Genomic DNA, 25387 nt, shown 5'->3' on the forward strand with positions numbered 1-25387 from the left:
AAGTTTTCTGTATACTTTGGTTCGCGATCCGGTAACCCCAACAGACGCATACATTTCAATTGTTTGCGGAAAGCATCCAGGACAGATAAGGCGCATTTTGCGGTTAAACTGAACGAATTAATGCAGCGTGCGTGCGTGCGTGCGTGCGTGCGTGCGTTTGTAAAGCGTTCGCTCGTCACGCCCAAGACCCGGGTTCGATTCCCGACATGTACAATGTGTGAAGCCCATTTCTGGTGTCCCCCGCCGTGCTATTGCTGGGATATTGCTAAAGGCAGCGTAAAACCATACTCACTCACTCACTCTATAGCGGTAGCTCACTGAGATACTATGACATAGGCTATATTTCTATCCCACTCACACACAGTATACAGACTCCGAGCCGGCAAAGCCATGTTTTATCCCTGTCATGGCGTAGCGGATTCTTACAAAAGTTTGCACATCGGTTTTCCGATTCATACTTCATTGAACCGAAAAAAATACACAATCCTGAAGTGAACGTATTCAACTGGCTTGAATTGGAAAGATTGTCAATTTCTCGGTATACTCATGGGCATGAAAATGTCAAATATTAACGGACAACGATAATTAAAATATACGAGAGCAACAAAACCCTGGCCATATTCATAAGAAATCTCTGCTCAAAGCAGACTATAAACATAACATCAGACATATAACTGATCTCAGATTTCGCGTGCGGAAATTATCGCAATTTATTACTCATTTCCGGTTTCACTGTATGACGAATATTTCACTACTGTTACTGCATTTCTTAGAAAGCTCAGTCACTTCTTACAAATTTACTTTGCGGTTTTCTTTTCTTTCAGGACTTGGTTTAGAGTGAGTGAGTATGGTTTGACGCCGCTTTTAGCAATATTCCAGCAATATCACGGCGGGGGACACCAGAAATGGGCTTCACACATTGTACCCATGTCGGGAATCGAACCCGGGTCTTCGGCGTGACAAGCGAACGCTTCAACCACTAGGCTACCCGACCGCCCCACTTGGTTTAGAATAGGTCTCCTGGGGTTATGTAATAATATCAATATGTCATTAGCCAGATGCAGTTACGTCTATTCTATTGGCTAGGCGTTTTTTCTGTAGTGCCCTCACTACCTCCCCACACAATAATTTACACACACGCACGCACGCACGCACGCACGCACGCACAAACACTCACAACAACACACTGGCTGACACTGGCATATTCAGATCATAAGTGATTATGTTGTAATCCAGTGTTTACTGTAGTGTAGACATCAAGTGAGTGAGTTGGGTTTAACGCCACGTTAAACTGTATTCCTGGTCACGGCGTGTCAGCTTAATGTGGGAGGAAAGCCTGAAGTGATGCAGGTCGCAGACGTTTACCACTTTCATGAACCCATGAGCAGCGGTATGGTGTAGACAAACCTAGAAATTATAATCGGGGTGAACCGGGCGTTGAACCCACCGTCATAAGTTTCTGGCGTGCCCAAGAGACGCAACTCTGCACAGCAAATGGCGGTGCCTCTGACGATTGGGGCATGCGAGCCCCCTGATTCCAGGCTAGAATTTGTTCCCAGCTTTTCGTAAGAGAGGACTGTGTTGTTCAGTTAGAGTCTCAGGGACTTGGTTCATTGCACATCATCATATCCCAATTGCCTGGATGGAGGCTTATGCTGTCAATCACCGGATTGACTCACCAGACTCGATTTTATATATAGGGAATATTGTTGAGGGTGCGTTAAACAACAAACAAACAAATAAACAAAACAAGTTTTTAGATTTACAACTTTAATTGATTGGAGAAATGTCATGAAGCATACTAATTATTGGTATTCAAATATATGCAATTTATTTGTTTACATTTGGAACAAGTTTTCTTATCTCTATAACTGGACGTTCCTCTGTGCGCTTTTTACATTTAACCAAAGTTAATAGAAGAGTGAAGATGGCAATTGCCACATCAAAACCTTCTGAGGCTCGGCTCCACACACTCAGCTCGTTGAAGATCATTTGGCCGTGCTTATGGTGAAAACGATCAATGATGGCATGGACGTTGCTGCATAGCACCCAACCTGATGACACGATGTAGTAGATACTCTCAAAGAGTTCAAACGTTAGAAGGAAGGTGAAACAGGAACACATATATTCACAAAAGTTCGGGCACTTTGCACGTGGACACGAACATTTGCAGCACAGACATTTACTTGGGTCGATAGTACACATGGGCTCCAGTGGGTCATCCGGGAGACAATGTTCTCGACAACAACATCCGCATTTACGACAGACACGTCTGCACCACTCAGGCAAACGTGATATTGCTGAATCTTCTGGTTGCAATGATATGTCAGTGATACCCTGAAGAACACGCTCGCTGACAGGCCCAGGAAACTTTGGCAGAAGGTCTTTCTTGATACACCTTCTATTGTCGTACCTCAGCTTCCGGCCGTTGACTAATAAGCCAATATTTGCCACGATGGATATAGCTGCACCCACAGCTGCTAAAGGATCAGAGTTCTTGAAATACTCTTCATGGAATAGCAATCCAAACGCTACGATGACAAAAATACATCCAAATAAGCTAAGTGCCCTGAAGATGATGTCGCAGACATTGTTGTAGTGATGTAGCTTGTTCAGGTCGTCTGCAATGCTCTCAAGTGTACTTTCTGCTTCTTGATTCTGAAAGTAGTTTTTGAAATACAATATAATAGAGTAGCACAGGAACATATAAGCAAACATTTTTTTAACTTGAGTTATGAGTACTTGCTGAGCCAACTATGAGTAAAAGCGGCAAAACCCTTTCCATAATCTTAACAAATATCTGCTAGAGTTCATTGTACATTCCCAAACTTTACAATAAGCATGTGTTTAAGAATCACTACCAAATAGCGATAATTCCAATGGTTGCGAAACGGTGATATCAGTAGTATCCTGCCCCACCGGTAACATCTATCGCAAACACATGCAAAAGCAAGTCAAGTGTTAACCTTAAATAACACGGTAACATTGTGACACTTGTTTAAGTGAATATAGGGAATTACGTAAACATTGGATATAATGGCGGTCACTGATTCGTCAAATGTGGATTCCTTGAATGCTCTAACGCTGATTAAATATACTCTTAACAAGAGCCGTGCCACTCTTAACCCCCCTCCATCCCCTAAGGACATATATGTCCCTCCACAAAACGCAGTTGCTGCGTCAGAGGGACATATATGAATAGAAACAGATAAACCCCAAAAATATATAATGCATATGGGCTTAGTCAATTTCCTCTTGTTTACACTTTCACTCAAATGTGCCGCCATTAGCCTGCGACCTTTGACACGTTACGTCACATAGGTTACAGGGGCACGAGTCATCGTAAAAATCAAATCAAATATATTAAATATCATGAATATGCAATTCATTCATTAAATGTTTACTTTTTTTTATATAAACTAGTCAAATAGTTATCGATGAATATCAATGGATTAAAAAAAAATGTGCTGCGATCATAGGTTTTAAAATGACCCCATGTGAGAGACAACATCCAAGCTTCCTTTGCAGGATGTCTGCGATTCGATGAACAAGACATCGGCGATAAGTAACATTTTGCATTATCATGTCCAAAGGTCACGTGTTAATGTCCTTCAAACTAAAATTTTCCACATTACCATTGATACTGTGTTGTGCATGGGCTGAAAAGAAATCCTTTAAAAAAATAATTTCATACTTTGAAGTTTACACTGTTTCTTTCATGCTGATTGGCTGAAGGGATAGTCACGTGATCTGATATTTGGAGTTCACACACCACCTCTGAACGGACAAAAAATGTTCACACGATGTGAACAATTTTTTTGTGAAATTGATCTTGTGAACTTTTGCCGGAACTACTTTCCGGGGTTTCCCCGAATTCTCGTTTTTCTATTTTCTTTTTAATACCTGCATTTATCAGCAATATAATTAATTTAGTATTTTGCCTGGTCTTGTAACCTTTCATCTGAATTATAAATAAATAAATGCTTTGATTGATGTCGTCTAGCTGCTACATGAAACAAAATGGATTGTCCTTGCGGTGATTTGGATATGGAATGGCTATCTTTCAATACTAATAACGCAAGTGAAGAAATTTAATTCTGTAAAATTACTGAGGTGAACGAAACTGATTTATTGAGCGATATTGGCTTTCATGCCTTGTTTTCGGATATGACAGGAATCTAGCACCAATGAAAACAATGTCGTGCCCTGCTCAGATGTGGCCGCTGACACAGAGCAAACGCGTGCATTCTAGGCCGAGAAGCGGCGGCACATAAGGAGTGACGGGGCACAGTAATGAAGCTGGCATCAGGTCATACAGTAGGTCCATCTCAGGTGACAAGAAACACCAGCTAAGCAAAGTATTACAGCACACGCTAAAAATCCCAAACTCCAAACATAACACATCCTGACGTTGAAAATGAACACAAAACACACAAGTTTCAGAGCACTTGGTTCAATCCCCACCAGTCCATTTCGCATCCTCCGAATTGGTTTGCGATTATCCAAACACAAGCAACACCTTCATAAATCGGTGATATTCCCAATTTGCTAGTGCCGTGAGAGGGTTCACGCGTCGGCGTGTTTTCCATAACTGCTCCATAAACGTCACTTTCAAAAGCAGTAATGCAGCACTTTACCAACTTATGTGACGTCATATATATATATATAAATCTGCGCTTGAAGGTTGACCTCGCCTCGGTGCATCGAGGTCATGTTTATTTTTTTGTTCAACTTCCTGCAACCTATTTTTAAGATTTGATTTATCCCAAATATTTTTTGTAAATTTGTTCAGTGAATGAAATTATGTTGACATATTTCCAGAGTATGTTGTATATATTCAAAGAACTATTTTCCTTTGCGTAACAGAGTATGAGTGGGGAAACGGTGACCACCCGATCCGCCGAATTTCTGAAATAAAATGTTTCAATTTGTAGAAAAAAAGTGTCTGGGTTTTTCCTGATCGGTCGAATATATGCTACCACTCAACCACGACTACTCACTGGGCGCATCTGCTTTCACTAATTAAGGGGTGAACGGATGGTAGCAACTAAGAGGCTAACAGCAAAAAGGGTAAGGAGATTAGGCTTATATGATTTAAAATGAAAACACAAAATATGTTTGTTTTATATTTTTGAGTCAAACGTGGCATGTTGAGCTCGGAGATTACTTATGACAACATTATTTCAAAAGTTGCGACCTTACAAGGAGCTTATAAAATAAATTGATGTTTTTATATATAACAAAGGTGATCTTTGCCGCTTTTGTTTTATCTAGGTACATGTATATATCGAAAAGTGTGATATATATATATATATATACATATATATATATATATATATATATATATATATATATATATATATATATATATATATATATATATCACACTTTTCGATAACATTTCACTCATTTTTAGTTGTTCGTCATCGTTATTGGTTAATCGTTATTCGTTCATTGGTCAGAGTGGTGCAGTCGTACGTCGATTCATGTCGGATTACTTCGGATTACTCGTTGATTCATATCGGGTTACTCAGCTGATGACTGGCTCATCACTATGACCTCCAACCAAACAAGAAACACAAACAACGCCTTACCAAGGGACTTAGTTGGAGTTCTCCTCCCATTACTGGCATATCGGGTCGCCAACTATTCCCTCAACGCAGATCTACAGGCAGGAAGAAAGTTTAATCACTATTGTGTTTGATTCTAACCAACCTAAAAGATCCAGGACTCGCAATGCGCAAAACTAAACCGCATCGGCCACCTCAAACCCAGGACCAAGCCAACTCCAGCGTCCGCCTACACACCGATCAACAACTCAGCCAAGCCACCAACAGCCAAACCACGGACATGGACACGGTAACCCACCTCGCTACCACCCTTCTTGACACAAGTCTACTGAGCCCTGTTCCACCATCACCCCAGTGTTTACACCAGCTTCTCCCCCTATCACCAATAAACAGAAAAAGAGAAAAAGGCTTAGCAACCATCAGTCAGTTGGGTTGTTGTATCAATAGGCACAAGGTGGAAGGACCAATCCAGCGTCTAGCTTTTTAATACTGGGGTATACTCACAGATACTGTTTTCCACGCAATGTTGGAATCAGTGGTAACACAATGGCCGATGCTGCATCTAAAGCAACACCGAACGTGCCGGTGACATCACGTCTAATTCCATACCGTGATATCAAACCTGTGATTAGATATGACATTACATATATAAAGTAAACGAAGTACGACACCCAAGTAGGTATAAATGAATTACACCTACTTGAGTTGTCATTACAGACTTGATAAGGTCAATATGCGACGATGTTATGTTGGCCATTCTCGTTATACACATAAGTATTTATGGAACGGGTGAGGATCATGTTCTGTAATGAGAGAAGCACTATCAATGTGTCACCCGCTTGACAGTGGATTATTCCATGACAAGGGATAAATATTTCAAAATTTCATCTTGAAATGATATTTTTATCTCTGCAATCGTTCATTTATTTATTGGTAATTTAAAAGAAATTGAAGTAATTGATAAATCTCGATAAAAATATTCATTTTAAAAGTAAGTGATCTTTTAACTTGGTACAATTAAACAGTTACAGATGGGTAATGGCTGTGCCTGCATAGGCGACTAAAGTTGCATAAAATAATTGTCTCTTGAGGGGTATTTGAGACCATTTCAGTCAAATAGTTTGTTTCTATTCATAGTTAAAATCCCAGAAGATAAGCGATCTTAATTTTCGGCTTAGTATGCAAACAATCGATGGCAGCTTGTCGGATGGTGTAAATCCTGCTTGGGAAGCATGCAGGTAGTAGAGGTGCTGTAAGTCGTCATGGTCCCTGGTATGGTGGCTTACTTTTGGTTGCTAGCGATCTATAGATATTGTTAGTTTTATACTTTGTCGTCGTTTAACAATCTGATCTTGGTATTGTTTTCAAACTAGGTTTCAACATATACTAAACATCAAAAGTTCCTGTGACATTGAATAAGATTTAATGCAAAGTTATGTTTTTACCAAGTCTGACACAATTTCGGTTTCAACAGATAAAAGACTCCTGTAAGTGTTCAAATGGTTTAATTTGTCATACTGACTTCAGAAAATCCGTGATTTCATAAAAAAACCCCATGAATATGCCAAAAGTCAATTTTCAAATCAATAGCGTGTGTGTCCACCTCTGGTTGCGATGCAAGCAACACACCTTCGTCTCATAGAATGGACCAGGCTTCGCACAAAGTCCTGTTGGATATCTGTCCATATCTGCTGGAGCATGTTTCGAAGTTCCTGGAGTGTCTGTGGAACACGTGGTTGACGTTGAAGGCGCGATCCATCTCATTCCACTTGTGGAGCCGGCCAGGGGATGACATTCACGTTGTTTTGTTAAAGAGATTCCCGAACAAGTCGAGCAATATGAGGCCGGGCGTTGTCATGTTGAAAGGTAATGCCATGGCCATGACGACGCAAAAACGGTAGAATCGGGCCGATGATCTCGTCGCGGTAGCGCTGTCCATTGGGATTTCCCTATACCACTATCAAACCGGTCCTCTGTCTTGCTGTAATCCCACCCCATACCATAACGCTGCCGCCCCCGAACCGATCTTCCATGACACAATGATTGGCGTAACGTTCACCTCGACGTCGGTACACTCGAATCCGTCCATCGCTTTAGCTGAGGTGAAAACGAGACTGGTCAGTGAATAGAACTTGTCCCCACTGCATGGCCGTCCAGCGTAGACGCTGTCTGCACCACTGTAGACGTGCTTGACTGTTGTTTCCTGTCAAAATGGCATGCCTGGCGGGTCTTCTGGCGACAATCCCTGCACATCTGAGGCGGCGACGTACGGCTTGTGAAGATATTCGTCGAAGGCCAGGGATGCTTCTTGCAGTCACCGTTGCTGTCTGGAATCGATTTCGTAGGTGTGTTGTTCGAATCCAGTTATCTTGTCGATTATTGGTTACGCGTGGCCTGCCACTCCGATGATGGTCTCTGACTGCATTCGTCTGTTTCCAACGTTACCATAAACACCAAATGGTGTTTCTGTGGACGTTAAATTGTGGCATTTCGTAATGTTTAATAATTGCTGTTTTTCTGAGTGGTTGTTGTCAGCACGATGCTAAACAATGCATATGGAATCCCGTTAAGGCACATGTTTTTATACCAATTCTTGGGTAGTGAAATTCATGGGGCTTGCATAAAAGTCAACTTTTGCATGGAATGCATGCTTTTCTGTAGCAACTGCGTTTTTGTGACTTGATTCCATACATGTACTACAATATTGAAAACCAAACTTTACTTGTTTGAAAAATACACTAAAATATTCGTGTCACGGGAACTTTTTTTGATGAGTATATATCTGTGATGCGCTACTAGTAAATTTACTGTCCTTCAATGGCAATCTTTTAAGAAAACAAATTCCACAGTTGTTGGCCTAAGACTATATCGCGAGCGCATTCTGTGTGTCACCTTTCCTAGATAATAAGACCACCCACTATGCACTGCCGTGGAGTGCGTTGGATGTAGTCCTACAGTGTAATGACCATAGTGATTTCCCAAGCCTCTGTTTGCTGTGGGACAAGGCAAGGAGTTTGATTGGTGCTCTGGGCACTGACCAGAGTGATTCCTCAAGCCTCTGATTGCTGTGGGACAAGGCAAGGAGTTTGATTGGTGCTCTGGGCACTGACCAGAGTGATTCCTCAAGCCTCTGTTTGCTGTGGGACAAGGCAAGGAGTGGGCACGGACCCCGGTTAATTCCCAGGTCACGTTAGGACGTTTAATCGGGTGTGTGGCATAGTGGTATTTTATCAAATTACATTTTAATGTTTTCAGTCCCCCAAAAGCGAGCTAGTAAAATTGAGTTACCTTAATACCTATTATCCTTTTGCTCCTGGCCACCGCCATCAGGCCTGCTTGTGCTTGCATGCTATTCAATTGTGCTTTGTGTCACTATGTGCAAACTGCCACACAGCATGGTTGCCTGTAGACAGGTAGCGTACGCCTTTTCTTCTTTTTTATACTCTTGGATACAATAGTTTATGTTGATATCTTGCAAGTTTCTGAATATTTTCTTTTACTTTTTAACAACCCCATAGTTGCTAGCTGTCTGGACCATAAGGCAGTGAAGATGACCGAGATAAATTCTTTACCATTACAAATGCAGGTAAGTGCAGTGAAATTCATGTAAACAAACAAGCAGATACATAGAGAATCCCACCGAGTGTCAATTATATCAACAAAAGTCAAGATAGGATTAAAACTCCGAAGCGTGCGAGAAATTTTAAAATTTTTCCACGAGTGTTGATATACTAGTATTTGATGTCAAAGGACACTATTTATCATCTAAATAATACTTCCAATGTTTCAGTTTGTAAACAGTAATAACCGGTGTCCTGGGTGTAAAAGGTACAGCTAATATGCTTCAGTGGCAATGGAATTAGTGATGTGATTGTGATGTCATGGTAAATAATGACAAAGCATTATGATGATGCAATTCATTGTAGAGATATTGCTTGATCTCATCCAAGCTGCATCTCTTGTGGAATCCAGATTTGGATGATAAATAGAAATAACATTCCAGCTATGTATGAAAATATCAGTGAAATATAACTCTTAACTATTTCACTGGCATCCTTTCTATTGATTCTTGCTCATAAAGGTGTTTGATTCTTACTTAAAAGTTGTTTGATTAAGGTTACAACGGTCAAGACCTCAATAAAGGTCGAAAATGTTTATGGTATACATATGGAGGACATTTGCATATTTGACGCACCAATGACAAACATATGGTGGCTTTCTCGCCTTCAATTACGGCAGCGAAAAAGCGAGAACATGAGACGAGAAAGTGATGAAGCAAGAAAGCAATTGAGCTAGAAAGCGATAGAGCGAGAAAGTCATAGAATGAGGCGAAGAAGGCAATAAAGCGAGAAAGTGATTGTACAGTTGTCATGTTTAAGTAAACTGCGAGAGATGTTTTACATTCCCTCCGTTGGTATAATTTGAAATGTGACCGGAAAAAATCTCAGCTCTCATTTATAAAACAACAACCCCAGCCTCCAAAAATGAAGAAAAAGGACATGACACAACAAACACGAAACGAGAAAGCCACATACATATCGCTTTCGTGTCTGGTGTAAAAACTTTCTCGTCTAGCCTTATTGCTTTCTCCTCGCGTGCTATCGCTTTTTCGACCCATGTTATCGCTTTCTCGCTTTCTCGCAGCCGTAATTGTAGGCGAGAACGCGATGTACCCCCTCTGGGTCACCATACACACATGATGTCCACTGCAATTCCCCATTTCGATTTGTATCATATGTTCCGGTGTTTGTTCGGGTGAAGAAAGGACTTCACTCCAAATGTTCATGTCCTGACTTCAGTATTCCCCTAATGCACATACAATGAAGCTGACCTATGTTATCTGAATTTCGTAAAGACTAAAATGGCTTGTGGTGGCTGAATATGCATTGATTACCAATAAAAATAATGGTTAGTAAATATTGTTTCTCCTGAAAGTTAACTAAACTACTAAAATCACTTACCTGTTGTGCAGGATTGAGATTTTCACACCGAATATTTTCAGGGTCAGCCATTTCTACAATTAAAAGGGTATCTGCAAGTTAAAATGTCATCTGCAATGTCCAATTCTTGGGAGGACACAGGATCTGTAGATCGGATGTGCCATAGCAAAATATTCACAAATTACAATCTGCAAAAGTGTAGCCTTTCTGGTGGACTGTAGTTGAGTTCTCAATATTAGTTCGACATCAGTAGAGTTGCTGTTTTACTGATATCCATAGTCAGTCCAAGTTAGATACGTGTCATCAAAGTAGGTGGTTTGCTTGGTTTTGAGAGCCATGAAAAGAACAATTGATCAAGAATAGCATGTATGATAAATGACTATTGTGAGAATAGTAGAAACGTTTCAGTATAGATGATACAATACTATTATATGTGAACACATCATAATGCAATACATGTAGGTAGTATACTGAAAATCAAAAGAAACGTCATCATGGATAGATATATGAGAAACCTTATTTGTCCAAACACAGTAAACATACTTTGGGACATATTAAAAAGATGAACCGTGACTAAACTGATCATCAAGGTTGAAATTAAAGTGTCAAATGTTCTTAAAGTGAAACACAACACTAGTCTCTGAGAAAATGGCATCACAAGTCAGTATCTCGTGTGTCCGCCAAGTGCATTCATGACTGCCGGGCAACGCCGATACATGGAATGGTTGAGGCGGTTGATGAAAGCCATAGGCACTTGAGCCCACACTCTGAGGCGATGTGCCAACTGAGGTATGGCTTGAGGTCCCAAGACTTGATCAATGTACCGAGCTGCTGTGACACCATTGCCTCTCCCTTCACCGATGTTCTGGAAGACCACAGGGAAGACCCTCTGTGCAAAACCAATTCCACCCCACACCATGATGCTCGGACCACGAGTCTCTCTCAACAACACACGCATCCGAAAAACGTTCCCCACGGCGTCGCCAGACTCCCTTTCTGTCATCTGCTGTTGAGATACAGTAAAGGCTCTCGTCTGAGAAGAGGACTTTTCTCCACTGCTGGTTGCGCAAATGCTGGTGCTGTGTTGCCCACTGAAGACGGTGTGGCCTGTGACAGTGAAGGTGTCTGCTCGTCAATCGTCGACGCATGGTGTCCGCACTAATATGTCGCTGGTGTGTCCCCATGGTCTGTCGAGCAGTTTCTGCAGCAGTAACAAAGCGATCTTAAAGATGCTGTTGCACAATCTGACGATCCTGACTCGGGTGGTGACCCTTGGTCTTCCACTACGTGGTCGGTCATCTGTAGTGTTGGTGTTCTGGTACCGTTGCTGGAGCCTGTATATGATCCTTGCATTGCCTTGCAATGCATTGCCGGGCGGTTTGTCTAGCTTGCAATCGTCCAAGGGCTTGGTGTCGCTGATTTCTTGTCAATCGTGGCATGTGGTAGCAATTCAATTAGGAATGAATGTTATCCGATCTGGGTGGATTTTTATAGGGCAAGAAATGGGGGAAGGAATGCGCATTTCAATTTGCACGGAACTGACGGTCATTGGATTACCATGGCCGTTGCTGTGATGCGTTTGGGCGATCGGTTTTATTGCCATCTGCTTTGTTTTTTATCATCAAATTTCATTTTTCCGGACAAGGTAATGTTAAATTTTAGAACCTTTGACAAAAATTACCCAGATATTTAAAAGCCAGCTTTTCATGCAATGTTACTTGGGGTGACGTTTCTTTTGTGGTTCAGTATATAATCTTTGTACCTTTTTGTGACTAACCCAGTTATCCTAACCAGCCACGTATCATTAACAACGTACTCAAAGTGACGGATAGCAATCAAACATTAGACAGTCACCTATCTATCGGTTTCCAAATGGCATGACCATTGCTACCTATCATAATAGAGGTTAACCTTGGAGAATACTGAAAGCAAGAGCAAGATCACCCATAGCCCTTATGTTCCGCAAAGGCGATACTACCTTTGTAATTCTCATGACCCTGACAGCCTCTTCGGACATTGCAATGTACCGCACTCACGCATGCAGTTATGAAATCAGAAGTAGACTACTTTGTTCTTTGATATATATGTAGATAAAGATCGCCTCACCAACCTTCAGAATAGCATTCATCAGTACAGACCAGGACCTCACCACTGTCTCAACATTTCAAATTCAATCAACTATCCAACATAGTTAGAAATACCTGCTCCATGTGACCTCACCTTGAATTTGACCACCGTTAACATGTTATTACCAACGGACCGCCGCCGTGGTGTAGTGGATAGAGCGCGTCTGCCTGGAAAGATCGGTGGTTCGATGCCTGACTGCATCATATCAAAAAGACGCTGAAGGATAGTACTTGTTATTACACTGTCTGACGATTGGCAATAAGGAGACCAAACAAGGACTTTCCGTATCGGAGTTGGTTATGTGTGTCTGATACATGATAAACTGTGGCATGTTATTTCACTGGGCTAGCACTAAAAGGCCGACATAAGTCCGGACTAATAGAGGCGCACACACGTATGCACGCCCACACACACGCGTCCTATATAAGTGCAATAATCATGAGAGGGATGTTGAACTCATTTCACCTCACCTTTTATTAACCATCACTATATTATCAAGACTAAATTCTTCGAAGTTAACCACGATTTTCTGGCATAAGCTCAATCTGAGGAACGCTATGCTAAGTGCCAGATATAGTTATCGAGTTATAGCTACCCATCTTTTAAATCACAGATAAAAATACATTGATGTATACATTATTACCCCATTTACTAGGATCTTGCCTGTAGCAGAACGACGTGGTAGATTTTATTCATTCCGGTGTATATAATGTCAAACATGTCAAAGTAATTATGCGTTTTGTTTTAGCTTTTCATGTTATCAACTGTTTAGTGATATTGTTCAAACGAACGTTGCCTGCATTTGCATCTCACGTTTCATGGGGAACATTACTGGTGTTTTATTCTGCCACGAACAAAGAAGCAAGTGTATTGCATGTGGTCGTTTTCTGAATGCATATCGACTCGAACTCAACCAAGCGAATAGGCTCTGCGTGCAACGAAAACTCTCAGATATGATTCTGCTAGGCGATATATTAGAGTGCAAAATAGACAAATAGTCTACACATGTTTATGTCTGTTTATGTATGTGCTTGATACGGATGTTAGGAAGAGTGTGTAGTTTCCGCTGAGCAAAGAAGAGGCATTTTTGTCGCACCCTAAAAGAGGAAGGTCGGGCCGACCTTCAGCTTATACCATGAATCAATGTGCCTCTCGAGAGCCCTCGTTAGTATAGTTTGCCAAGTGTTAGACACCAATTAATTTATCCTTGGTAGACCTGATACGAATCTTTAGAAAATGGCGACCATTTCCGACCAGTACAGTACAGGCTTTGTAGCCATGACCTGAAAAAAGAAGGTCGGGTAGACCTTCAGCAACAGGTATAGCGAATGAAACTGATGAGCTCTCGTTTGTAGCGTAAAGCCGAGTGTTTGACTACAATTACGAAAACTGTTACTTATTCCAAACGTAACTGTCAACATACCTGTACCAAGTGGATTCTGTATGAAACCGTGATGCAATACCCAGACTAACGAACAAGGACGTGTTGTGTATGTCTGCAAGGCTCTGCTGTGTCACATAACAGGTTGTTAGAGATGTGAGGCTAGACGGGTAAAACTCGATCTAATAATAAACCGGTATTAATGTCTCCGCGTGTGTTGTCTGTGTATGTGTAGTAGCGGGCAAGGCAACACAACAAATGTAAATCATCCACTGATTTGAATCCGGTCCACAGAACCACTGATTTCCTTCAAGTGTAAGTGACTAACTAATTTAGCAAAGTCAGCAAAAAACAGAAAAATACTTTTACTTACATAACACAGAAGCTGGGAAGGAAAATAAAGCAAGACGCTTTTGCTGTTGGTGACTGTATAGGTGAAAGTGGCTATTGTTATGTTAGTAGTTATGTAAGTACTGAAGCTAGTCTAATTGTTGTTGTTTTCATACTGCTCAAGTAATCTAGCTTGAGACAGAAACAGGTTAAAACAGAAACAAGACAATTAAAGGACTTTACTAAAATATTTACAAAATAGCAATAAAATCAACTCGGCCACATACTACCCCCTCCCAAATAATGACGTCCTCGTCATTTAATACTACCATCAACAATCGAAATAAATGCACGAGATAAATGTTCCAAAACGCCACTGGAAGCAAGTTCCTGGATAGTCCGAGATCTCCTCTCCCTGTCTTGGTCTGGGATCTGGTGACTCATCAGGTATTCCCCTGATGTCATCCAAGAGGGCTTCCGAGTTGATCGACTGGAACGTCTGGCTGCTGTCGGTGGGGTAGGGTGGGCTATAGTGGCTTCTGCAAGTGGCGCAGCAGCTTCATCAGTAGCTTCTAACAATTCCACTACAGTTGGCTTCTGGTTGTCCTCTATTCTGAGTGCCGTTGAGGTCTCAGATTGGTCCTGTTCAGTTTCATGTACGAATTCTTCATCTGGGTTTTCTTCTGTGTCATGTTGTTCTTCCGACAACTCTGACGAGTGGTCGTCACCACTAAAAGAAGGTCCCGCTGCCACAAGAATTCCTTGATCATTACCAGTTTCTTCTTGGGCAGAATCTTCCATCCTGTCAGCAGCTTCACTGTTCATGGCTGTTGAGTCATGATCTTCTGCTGTCCCCTGGAATGTCTGAACAGGCACTAAGCACACATATCTGTCCTCTGAATCTTCTGTTTTCTCACTTGTGTTGTCGTCTAGTTGTTGTCCTTCATTTGGTTTTCCTCTCTGTTTACATCGTCTTAGTGCAGGGATTGGTCTGGGCGGAACTTCCGGTCTTGAGATGGTGCCAATGGGTAGAAGATGGTTCCGGTGTAAAGTTCTTTTCCTTCCTTCTGAGTTCTCCTTCTGGACCACAAACACTGGAATGGCAGGATTTGGTTGCCTGAGAACCACGTACACATCTTCTTCCCAACGATCTGCAAGTTTATGCTTCCCATCAAAAGCCAAGGTCTTAACTAGGACTCTGTCTCCTACATCCAAAGTGGCTCCTCTTACTTTCATGTCGTAGTCGGCCTTTTGATGATCTTTTGATGTCTTAGATGCCTCAGCAGCTCGTTGGTAGGCTTGTCGGAGACATTCCTTCAGCGACTCTCATATTGAAATTGACTTCTTCTGTTGGTTAAGCTCAAGCCCAAATGCCAGGTCGATGGGAAGTCTTGGTTCACGTCCAAACATCAGAAAGAAAGGAGTCTGGCCAGTGGATTCATGACGAATACAGTTATATGCATGAACTAGTGGTCCTACATTATTCTTCCAGTCTCTCTTCTGGTCAGGTGCAAGAGTCCCAAGCATGTCACAGAGTGTTCTGTTGAATCTCTCGCACAAGCCATTTCCCATCGGATGGTAAGGAGTTGTTCTGGATTTCTTGATGTTTAAAATATCACAGAGTTCCTTCACTAGCTTGCCTTCAAAGTTTGCACCTTGGTCTGTGTGAAGTCGTTGGGGCATACCATAATGCTGAACAAAGTTGTTGTAAAAGGCTTAAGCGGTGGTCTTGGCTGTTTGATTCCTGGTTGGTATTGCCATGGCATATCTGGTAAAATGATCTGTGATAACCAAAATGCTGTCATATCCTCGTGATGATTCCAGAGATAAAAAATCCATACAAACTAACTCAAGTGGCTGGGTTGTCTGTATGCTCACCAAGGGGGCTCTGATATTGGTAGGAGACTTTCTTTTCAGGCATCTGCCACAGGCATGGATCCATTCTTCTGTGTCTCTCAGCATGCCAGGCCAGAAAAACCTGTCTCTTAGTAAGGAAAGAGTCCGGTCCCGTCCTGGATGACCCACTTCATTATGACATCCAAGTAAAGCCATTTCCACATGGGATGCAGGAAGCACTAGCTGTCGTCTCTTTTCTTCTCCTATGTTAGTTTGTCTGTAAAGAATGCCATTTTCCATGAAAATATTATCAAAGATCTTCAAAAGTGAAGAGTTGGCCTTGTTCCGAGGTACTATATCTCGTTTGGGCTTCTGACCAGCTCTCACATAATCAATCCATGGCCTGAGTGTTGGATCTTTAGCCTGTACCCTTCTCCAGTCGCGATCAGTCATATTGCGGATATCTTGTGTCTGGTCCATTTCAATGTTCACAACATCAGCAGAAAAGCAAAGTGATTCCACAAAAGGCTGAGCATGGATGATGTGGCAAATGGCTTTTACTGATTCTGTAGATACTTCAGATGCTTCTATATCTTCCTCCACTGTTAGTCTAGGTAATCTTGACAATGCATCAGCATCTGCATTGCTCTGTCCAGGACGATAAATGATGTCAAAGTCGTAGGCTGATAACGATACTAACCAACGATGACCTGTAGCATCTAGCTTAGCAGTTGTGAGAACGTAAGTCAACGGATTATTGTCTGTGAATACTGTAAAAGTATTCCCATACAGGTAATCCTTGAATTTCTCAGTCACCACCCACTTGAAAGCTAAGAACTCTAGACGATGAGCTGAGTAATTCCTTTCAGATTTACTTAACCCATGACTACCATAGCAGATGACCTGTTTCTTCCCTGAATCCATCTCCTGGTACAGAACAGCGCCAAGTCTATGAGTACTGGCATCAGTATGTAGTTCGAACTTCCTAGAGTAGTCAGGATATCCAAGTATTGGAGGTGAGGATAGTAGCTCCATGACCAAGACTGACTCTGTGACGTCTTCTTCTTGACTTGCTTTGGAGATGGTATGAGAGAAGACAAAGGTCTGGCAATCTTTGCAAAATCCTTTACAAACTTGCGATAATATCAAGCGAAGCCAAGAAACTGACGAACTTGTTCTTGAGATGTTGGTCGTGGCCAATCAGTGATGCGCTGGACTTTATCTGGATCTGCTTCAATACCTTTGGATGACACTACATGACCAAGGAACTTGATCCTTTCCTTGAAAAAGGAACACTTGTCTGGAGTTAACTTTAATCCATTCTCTCTGATTCTTTTGAATACTTGAGCAATATGGTCCAAGTGCTCATCATAGGTCTCTGAGAACACAATGATGTCGTCAAGATAGATTAGACAAATTTTCAGATGTAGACCTTCAAAGCATTCATTCATCAACCTCTGATATGTAGCGGGGCTGTTGCAAAGACCAAAAGGCATCCTGTTATACTCGTAAAATCCAAATTTGTCCCACTGTGAAGGCAGTTCTCTCTTTATGTTTTTCGGCTAGTTCAACTTTATGGTATCCAGACTTCATGTCCAAAGTCGTGAAGAATTTAGAGCCGGCCAGAGCGTCAAACATCTCTTCAACTCGTGGGAGCGAATAACTGTCCTTGATAGTTTGGTTATTCAGCTCGCGAAAATCTACACACATCCTCAGTTTACCATTTCGTTGGCGAACAAGTACTACATTTGATGACCAAGGGGAGTAAGATTTCCGAATAATTCCACAAAGTAAAAGTTGTTCCAAGTGGTCCCTCACTTCCTGGTACATGGGTGGAGGAATGCGTCGATGTCGTTGCTTAAAGGGACGTTCCTCAGTGTGAGTTCAATCCGGTGAAGTACCTTGTCCGTGTGTCCAACATCAGTGTCTCCAGGCCAGTTGAGAAGATGTCTGTGTGGTCTCGGATTACACCTTTTCCTTGAGCTAACTGTTCTGGTGTTACAGCTGCTTCCTTGAAATCCATCTTTTCAATTAGGGACTCTGCACTTGAGGTAGATGGCTGAGGCATATCTCCAATAGTGACAGGCTGAATCTCACAAAGTATAGCGTGAGGTGATATAGAAACAGTTCTGGTTGTCACATTGGAGATGTACACATCAACTCCCATCTTCTGTGCACGAGGGTATGATACTAAACTTGGAGCTATCTCGAGGTCGTCTGGTATATGACTCTGAATCCAACTGTTTAGCTGAGTAGAACTTAGCTAGGAGGGTCTCAGCTGTGTTAACATCCCCAAAGACACTATCCATCTTTGCCAAGATAGAATTAACATCAACATGAGCTCCTAGTCTAAGTAATGCCCTAGCAGCTGGACCTTTCAGAGATCGTCGGATGGCCTGCCTCACCGTATCTTCTGAGTGGAGCTTGTCTTGAAAGAGACACCTGACCTCATACCGCCAGATGTCACAGCTTGAATCTTTGCTGGCTTCACCAGAAAAGAAAGGTAAATGTGGAACATCTGCCACTTTGAGAACTGCACAAGGTGAATGATGGTTGAGAGGTTTGTGAAGAAATCCACGAATTTTAACTTGACTGTTAGGCTGAACAATGATCCTCTTGAGCTCGGCACATTTCACAACAGCAAGCTTATTCTGTTGTTTTACTAACCCTTTTTCCCGGATAACAAGACATCTAAAGGCTAAATACCATGGGGTAAAAAGGTTAGCGGTCTGCAAGAATCTCTCTCCGTGTAGTTCTTTACACTTAAGCAACAGTGAATTCAAGATGTTGGTCCCAATTAGAACAGGAACAGACTCATTATAGTTGCTATCGGGTACAACTAAAAACAACCCATTCTGCTCGTTTGGAGACATGCCAGTTACAAAAAGTGGTGCTTCGACATAGCCTAAATAAGGTAATGACTGACCGTCCGCACATTCAACATTAAGGATATGTTGTAGTGGGATTACTTGGAGGTGAGATAAGTGTTCTTTGTGAAAGGATTCGCTCAAGGTTGAGACTGTGGCTCCCGTATCCAACAAAGCTCTAGTTTTCACCCCATGAACGGCAACATCAACTTCTGAAGTACTTCCCACAAGGTTAGTCATTTCTTTACTAGCCATGTGTTTACCATAGGGACTTTGTGCATTAAAATCCACGGCTCGTCCCAAAACATGGATTTCCTTCAGTTTAAAGAATTCCATCGGTGGTCTGTTCGTACATTACATTGATAGCTGAGGTGTCCAACTTGACCACAACGATAGCAGATAGGAGTGGGTTGACCATAGGTATCAGTTGTCCATCCTGGTTTCATTCTGGGTGTCTGGGTAACTGGTGGCCTCTGATAACTGTGTGCCTGAATTGAGGTAGCTGGTTGTAACTGTGCAGAGGGCCCCTGAACATAGTTACTGCTGTCCTGAAATGTGGGAGAAGTAAACCGAGTGGAAGGTCCTCGAAACTGCCTCGGGGGTCCCTGAGGGGGTGCATACCCTCTACCTAAAAGGTGTCCTGGTGGTGGCCTCGATGGAAAAGAAAGTGGACCCTGTGATGGTGAATCGCTCTTTTTCTTCAGTTCTGCCACTTCACCTGTGAGTTTCTTAATCATTCCCTTGATTTCTTCCAGTTCCTTGTTTTCAGCTTTCACAGTAACCATTGCGGGAGTAGATTTATTTTGTGATGACCCAGACCGACTATTAACCTCTTGCTCTGTTCTTCGGAGAGAAACAAGTAGTTCACTGAAGGTGTGGCTGTTGTCGAACTTGTGGCCGCATATGTCCTTCAGTCTTGGAACGAGTCCTGTCCACAGCATCGATCTCAGCATCTGATCTGTCTTGCCTACTTGTACTTCTCCAGCAACCACGGACAGTCCAAGGAGATCTTCAAGACGTAGTGCCCAAGAAGCAACTGACTCTGAATCCAACTGTTTAGCTGAGTAGAACTTAGCTAGGAGGGTCTCAGCTGTGTTAACATCCCCAAAGACACTATCCATCTTTGCCAAGATAGAATTAACATCAACATGAGCTCCTAGTCTAAGTAATGCCCTAGCAGCTGGACCTTTCAGAGATCGTCGGATGGCCTGCCTCACCGTATCTTCTGAGTGGAGCTTGTCTTGAAAGAGACACCTGACCTCATACCGCCAGATGTCACAGCTTGAATCTTTGCTGGCTTCACCAGAAAAGAAAGGTAAACGTGGAACATCTGCCACTTTTACCACAGTGCTGTGTTTTAGCGGAACCTGAGCATTCTCAGTGCTATCTGACCCTCCAAGTTCTGCTTTTACTTCTGGGCTAGCCTTGCCAATACATGCCTGCATCCAAGCCAAGAAATCTTCTGGGATATCTGACTTGGGTTGCAGCTTAAGTGCATTTAAGGTTTTAACCAGCTGATCTATGTCTTCTTGAGACATGCCACCTTCAGCCATGGCTGAAAAAATGTATTTCCAAACACCTTGGTGTTGTGAACAATACGGAAAAGAAAATTTGATGACACTATCACTTACATAGCAATTCAGTGAATGGGTGCAATACTGAATCACTACATTATGAAAAAAATGACAAGTAATTCAGCAGCTGAGTGCAATACAGAATTACAAACACACTAACCGTGTGTAAAAGGCATATGAGGAAGAAGCAAAAGGGAAATGTAATCTGCTTATTACATGATTACATTTGGGACACAATTACATATTTAACTAATTAATGTAGCTAAGACATGAGGGGTAGTGGGGAACTAAGACTATGCCGTATTGGCGTTGTGTAAAAGCAAACTTACATATTTTATGCCGTATACCACAGCAGTATTCCGAGAAGCATGCAGCTGATGATAACTATTGTGGAAGGTAATTATACACTTAATTAAAAGGTTAGATTAACTGTGCTCAATTGATGTTTAGTAAAGTGCAAATGCAGTGGGCATGCAAAAGGGATAGACAGAGATAGAATATTTAACGAGACTTAACCATATAGACAAATGACACCAACTTACCAACTATCAGAACCGGTGAAGATAGCCGCCAAGGAAAAACAAGCTAAGAGAACAACACCATCACATCATGACTCCCAACTACCAACTTTATTTATAACTAATTACTACACAAGCAACCAAGAGTCAACGATGTGTAATCTAGTAGTAAGTAATAAATACTAAGCTAATGATATAACCTAACGCTAAGTTAAGAATTTATACTGAATTTAACCTAAACGTAGAGATTTTTTAAGTCAGATATTATGTTAAAGTTTAGATATTTAAAGTTTAAATGGCTTGAGACTTAGTTATGAATATCAATTCAAACACATGCACACTGAAAAGCAAGTCACGGGTACCCGGTTCTAGTCAAACAGATATGGCATCAATAAGTGAATACCAATCAACACAGTATGGCAAACAACAGGTAAGTATGGCAGAACAATAATGCGAAAGCAATCAAACGGTAAGTATAGCACTCAGCATAAGCAAATACATCTTTGACATAGCATACACATGAATAGCAAACAATAGCTGAAGTGTAACGATATGCACAAGTGAGTGAGTGAGTTGGGTTTAACGCCGCTTTAAACAGTATTCCAGTTATATCACCGCGTGTCAGCTTAATGTGGGAGAAAAGACTGAAGTGATGCAGGTCTCAGACGTTTACCACTTCGGTGAAACCCACGAGTACGGGTATGGTGCTGACAAACCTAGAAACATAATCGGAGCGAATCGGGATTTGAACCCACAATCATAGGTTTCTGGTGTGCCCAAGTGACGCAACTCCGCACAGCGAATCGCGGCGCCTTATACAACTGGTATGCACAAGTGAAAGTTATGGGTAGATCTAGTTATAGAAGTAGTTAATGTTCAAAGCATATCAAATAAAATGGCAGTAATGTTCACAAGAACTGTCCCTGAATCTCATAGTCTATGAATACACACATTCACTGAGGTGAAGAAGAATCTGGTTTCCGGTTGAATGTCTCTTGTCATCGCACAAAGCAGGGTGACTGCGCACATGAAAACATATCACCAAGACGACGCAATGCAATTATTTAGATCTAAAAAATAGTCAATGTAGTCGTTGATATCACAACACAGTCACTGTAAAAATATCATCATCACACGTAGAATGGTCAAACTGCTATGTCACTGACATAAAACACAGTTATAGTCACCGAGGATATCTGGAAGTCAAAGACAACCAATGACGACTGATGATGAACGCTAGGTTCGATTTCCCTCGATGTTCAGGATGTACTCCACCATGCTGTCAGTCCTCACCGGGGGCTCCAAAATGTAGTAGCGGGCAAGGCTCCGGTTAGGGCAGTAAACACAGAACAGGCTACTGGGGTGTGAGTTGACAGCTGATTTTATTTGCACACTCACTAGTTGTTTCTGAACTCACTGTGTGGCAATGAGCTGGCAACTATGTCAGCGTTGGCAGATCACAGGCATCGTAATAACATCGATTGCCATATTCTTATAGAGACCCTGAACACAACAAATATAAATCATCCACTGATTTGAATCCGGTCCACAGAACCACTGATTTCCTTCAAGTGTAAGTGACTAACTAATTTAGCAAAGTCAGCAAAAAACAGAAGAAACCTTTTACTTACATAACACAGAAGCTGGGAAGGAAAATGAAGCAAGGCGCTTTTGCTGTTGGTGACTGTATAGGTGAAAGTGGCTATTGTTGTGTTAGTAGTTATGTAAGTACTGAAGCTAGTCTAATTGTTGTTGTTTTCATACTGCTCAAGTAATCTAGCTTGAGACAGAAACAGGTTTAAACAGAAACAAGACAATTAAAGGACTTTACTAAAATATTTACAAAATAGCAATAAAATCAGCTCGGCCACATGTGTGTTGGTGTTTGTAGTGGTTTGTGTGTGTGTTGGTGTTTGTAGTTGTGTGTGTGAGTGTGTGTGTGCGTTTGTACTGGTGTATATGTGTGTGTTGGTGTTTGTAGTGGTGTATGTGTGTTGAATTAATTGGTGTTTGTAGAGGTGTGTGTGTTGGTGTTCGTATTTGTCGTGGTGTGTTTGTGTTTGTGTATGTGTGTGTGTCTTTAAAACACACCGCTCCCTCGTGTACGGGTGTCCTTGATACAGAAACAGGACCACTTACTACAGTGAGTCTTGAGTGCAGTAATACACACGTTATAGTTCCTTTTCCACATAGCTTGCGATTCGCTGACAGAGTGAGTGTGTAATACCGTTTGCATCAAACAGTTAATATAACACTGCCAGTGTGGATGTGTCTTCTATCCACGACATCGACGACACTGCCAGTGCGGATGTGTCTTCTATCCGGTTTAGGGTTATCGTTAGGGGTTAGGGGTCAGGGGATGTGCACCTGGAGCCATCACTGTTTCTCATCTGTTCGTTCGTGTAGTTTTCGCCGCTGTTTTGCCCTTTGCGCCCGATGGGGTTTGTTTCGGCGGATGATCGATGACCGATGTTCGTGTTTTGTGTTATGTTTATGTATCAATATTGATATTGAATATTACATGCATGCCCTTGCTTCTTGATGCCTGTGCGAGAATACTGAGCAACGATAGTTATGTGGTTTAAATCAGCCTATTGCTTCATCGCTGAATGACAGCGATGTGAAACTCAAGACAGGCTACTTCATGACCACGACTGTGAAACACACGAAGATGCCAGTCACATGTTATATAGGCTGGGAGATCATGCGTGACTTTTACGCTGGGTCAACAACGTACATACCCATATAATGTAGCTTTGCGTGATAGGAATCATGAATAGAGTCGGTATATTTGGAATAACGGTAGATGCAAAAGAGTAACCTTCAATACGACGTTACACATGTCATTTTGTTAATGAGTTCCACCTATTGCTTGTGAGACCGAAGTATAAAGCTTTTCAAGTTACCTATCTTGATAAACGTATTGGGTTAAGCCCAGTGCATATAACCAAACCCATTCTCTCTTTGACAAGCACCTGTAAACAAACTGTATTGAACTTGTTGAAATATATATCATAATCTGTCCAATATGTTTGAAGTTGTCATCCTCGTGTTGTGCTCAACATTTGATTTATATTGCATTGTACAGAAATGAAAACTTAGCGTACAAGTCTTCATGCATAAATGACCGCCTCCGTGGTGAAGTGGATAGAGTATCGTTGGTTCGATCATACCAAGAGGCGTTAAAAGATGGTACTTGTTGTTGCCCTGCATGACGCTCGGCATTAAGGGGCTAAAACAAGGACTGGTTGACTCGAAGACAGCATACTGTGCCGTATCCATGTTAAACTGCGGCATAATATTTCAGTGGGATGGCACCACAAAACCGGTATTTATCCGGACGATTACAAAAAGCCACACTTGCATGTTTATGCATGTAGCCACATAACTGCCAGTATCTTTAACACGACGTTAAGGGACCGACCATTTGATATTCAACAATGTATTTTTTGTGGCAGGTCATAGTTTGAAGGATAATTATTTTAAAAGAATTTTTCGGGGACAATTGACATGGGGACATGGAGTCTGTTTTTTGACATTTTCATTTTAGTTTTTGACATTTTCGCATCACATTTCAGCGATTCAATTGCTTCTTGAAAGTACATTTTCCATGTTTTCGGTTCTTTTAGTACATGATTTATCACATATTTGTATGACAAATCGTGTTAATTTTCAAAAGGTTATGATAAAAGTAAGTGAAATATCAATGTCCCTTATGGGCCACCGTAAAATACTCCCATAAGCCAATATTCAAAACAAAACGTTAACATACACTAAGGGTTTCTAATGTAACATGGGGCGGTCGGGTAGCCTGGTGGTTAAAGCGTTCGCTCGTCACGCCGAAGACCCGGGTTCGATTCCCGACATGGGTACAATGTGTGAAGCCGTAATATTGCTGGAATATTGCTAAAAGCGGCGTAAAACCATACTCACTCACTCCATTATGAACATATTAATATGTGAAAGTAATAATCATTTTACAGTGTAGTGTCTGGAGAAAGAGAAAGACCACTATCGCTGGTTGGGAAGACACAATCATGACCCGGTGTTGGCTAATATGGCCTCTGAACACACTGTTATATTGCTGGAATATTGCTAAAAGCGGCATAAAACCATTCTCACTCACCCCAATGTTACATTCCCACTTATTAGAATATTCCCGTTTAAATCCGGGTTAAAATGGGTCTTCTGGAAACAATGCTTGTCGTAATGGGCGACTAACGGGGTCGGGTAGTCATGGCCCG

At 41.8% G+C, this 25387-nt stretch overlaps 1 protein-coding gene across 3 annotated transcripts; it reads right to left on the reverse strand.

The window, feature by feature from the left end:
• Positions 1-1759: 1759 nt before the first annotated feature.
• On the reverse strand, positions 1760-14205 carry LOC124116530. 3 transcript variants are annotated; one of them, XM_046477888.2, is made up of 4 exons: positions 14061-14205; positions 10532-10584; positions 8859-8973; positions 1760-2658 (listed from the first exon to the last, which is right to left on the reverse strand). In XM_046477888.2, the coding sequence occupies exons 3-4, from the start codon at positions 8916-8918 to the stop codon at positions 1831-1833; spliced, it is 888 nt and encodes a 295-aa protein (XP_046333844.2). In that variant the 5' UTR covers positions 8919-8973; positions 10532-10584; positions 14061-14205; the 3' UTR covers positions 1760-1830. The 3 variants fall into 3 exon arrangements, with proteins under 3 accessions (XP_046333844.2, XP_046333845.2, XP_046333846.2); XM_046477889.2 differs by lacking the exon at positions 8859-8973; XM_046477890.2 differs by lacking the exons at positions 8859-8973; positions 10532-10584; positions 14061-14205 and adding an exon at positions 5595-6068.
• Positions 14206-25387: the final 11182 nt, after the last annotated feature.

This window comes from Haliotis rufescens, unplaced genomic scaffold, assembly GCF_023055435.1.
Source record: "Haliotis rufescens isolate VD_foot unplaced genomic scaffold, xgHalRufe1.0.p SCAF_4, whole genome shotgun sequence".
Lineage (NCBI taxonomy): Eukaryota > Metazoa > Mollusca > Gastropoda > Lepetellida > Haliotidae > Haliotis > Haliotis rufescens.

Excerpts from the sequence above, each read along its gene's own strand:
- LOC124116530 (XM_046477888.2), bottom strand. The coding sequence starts at position 8,918 with ATGCAAGCACAAGCAGGCCTGATGGCGGTGGCCAGGAGCAAAAGGATA. Across the intron at positions 2,659-8,858 it reads AAAGGATAATAGGTATTAAG|AATCAAGAAGCAGAAAGTAC; the intron begins GTAACTCAATTT and ends AACTACTTTCAG.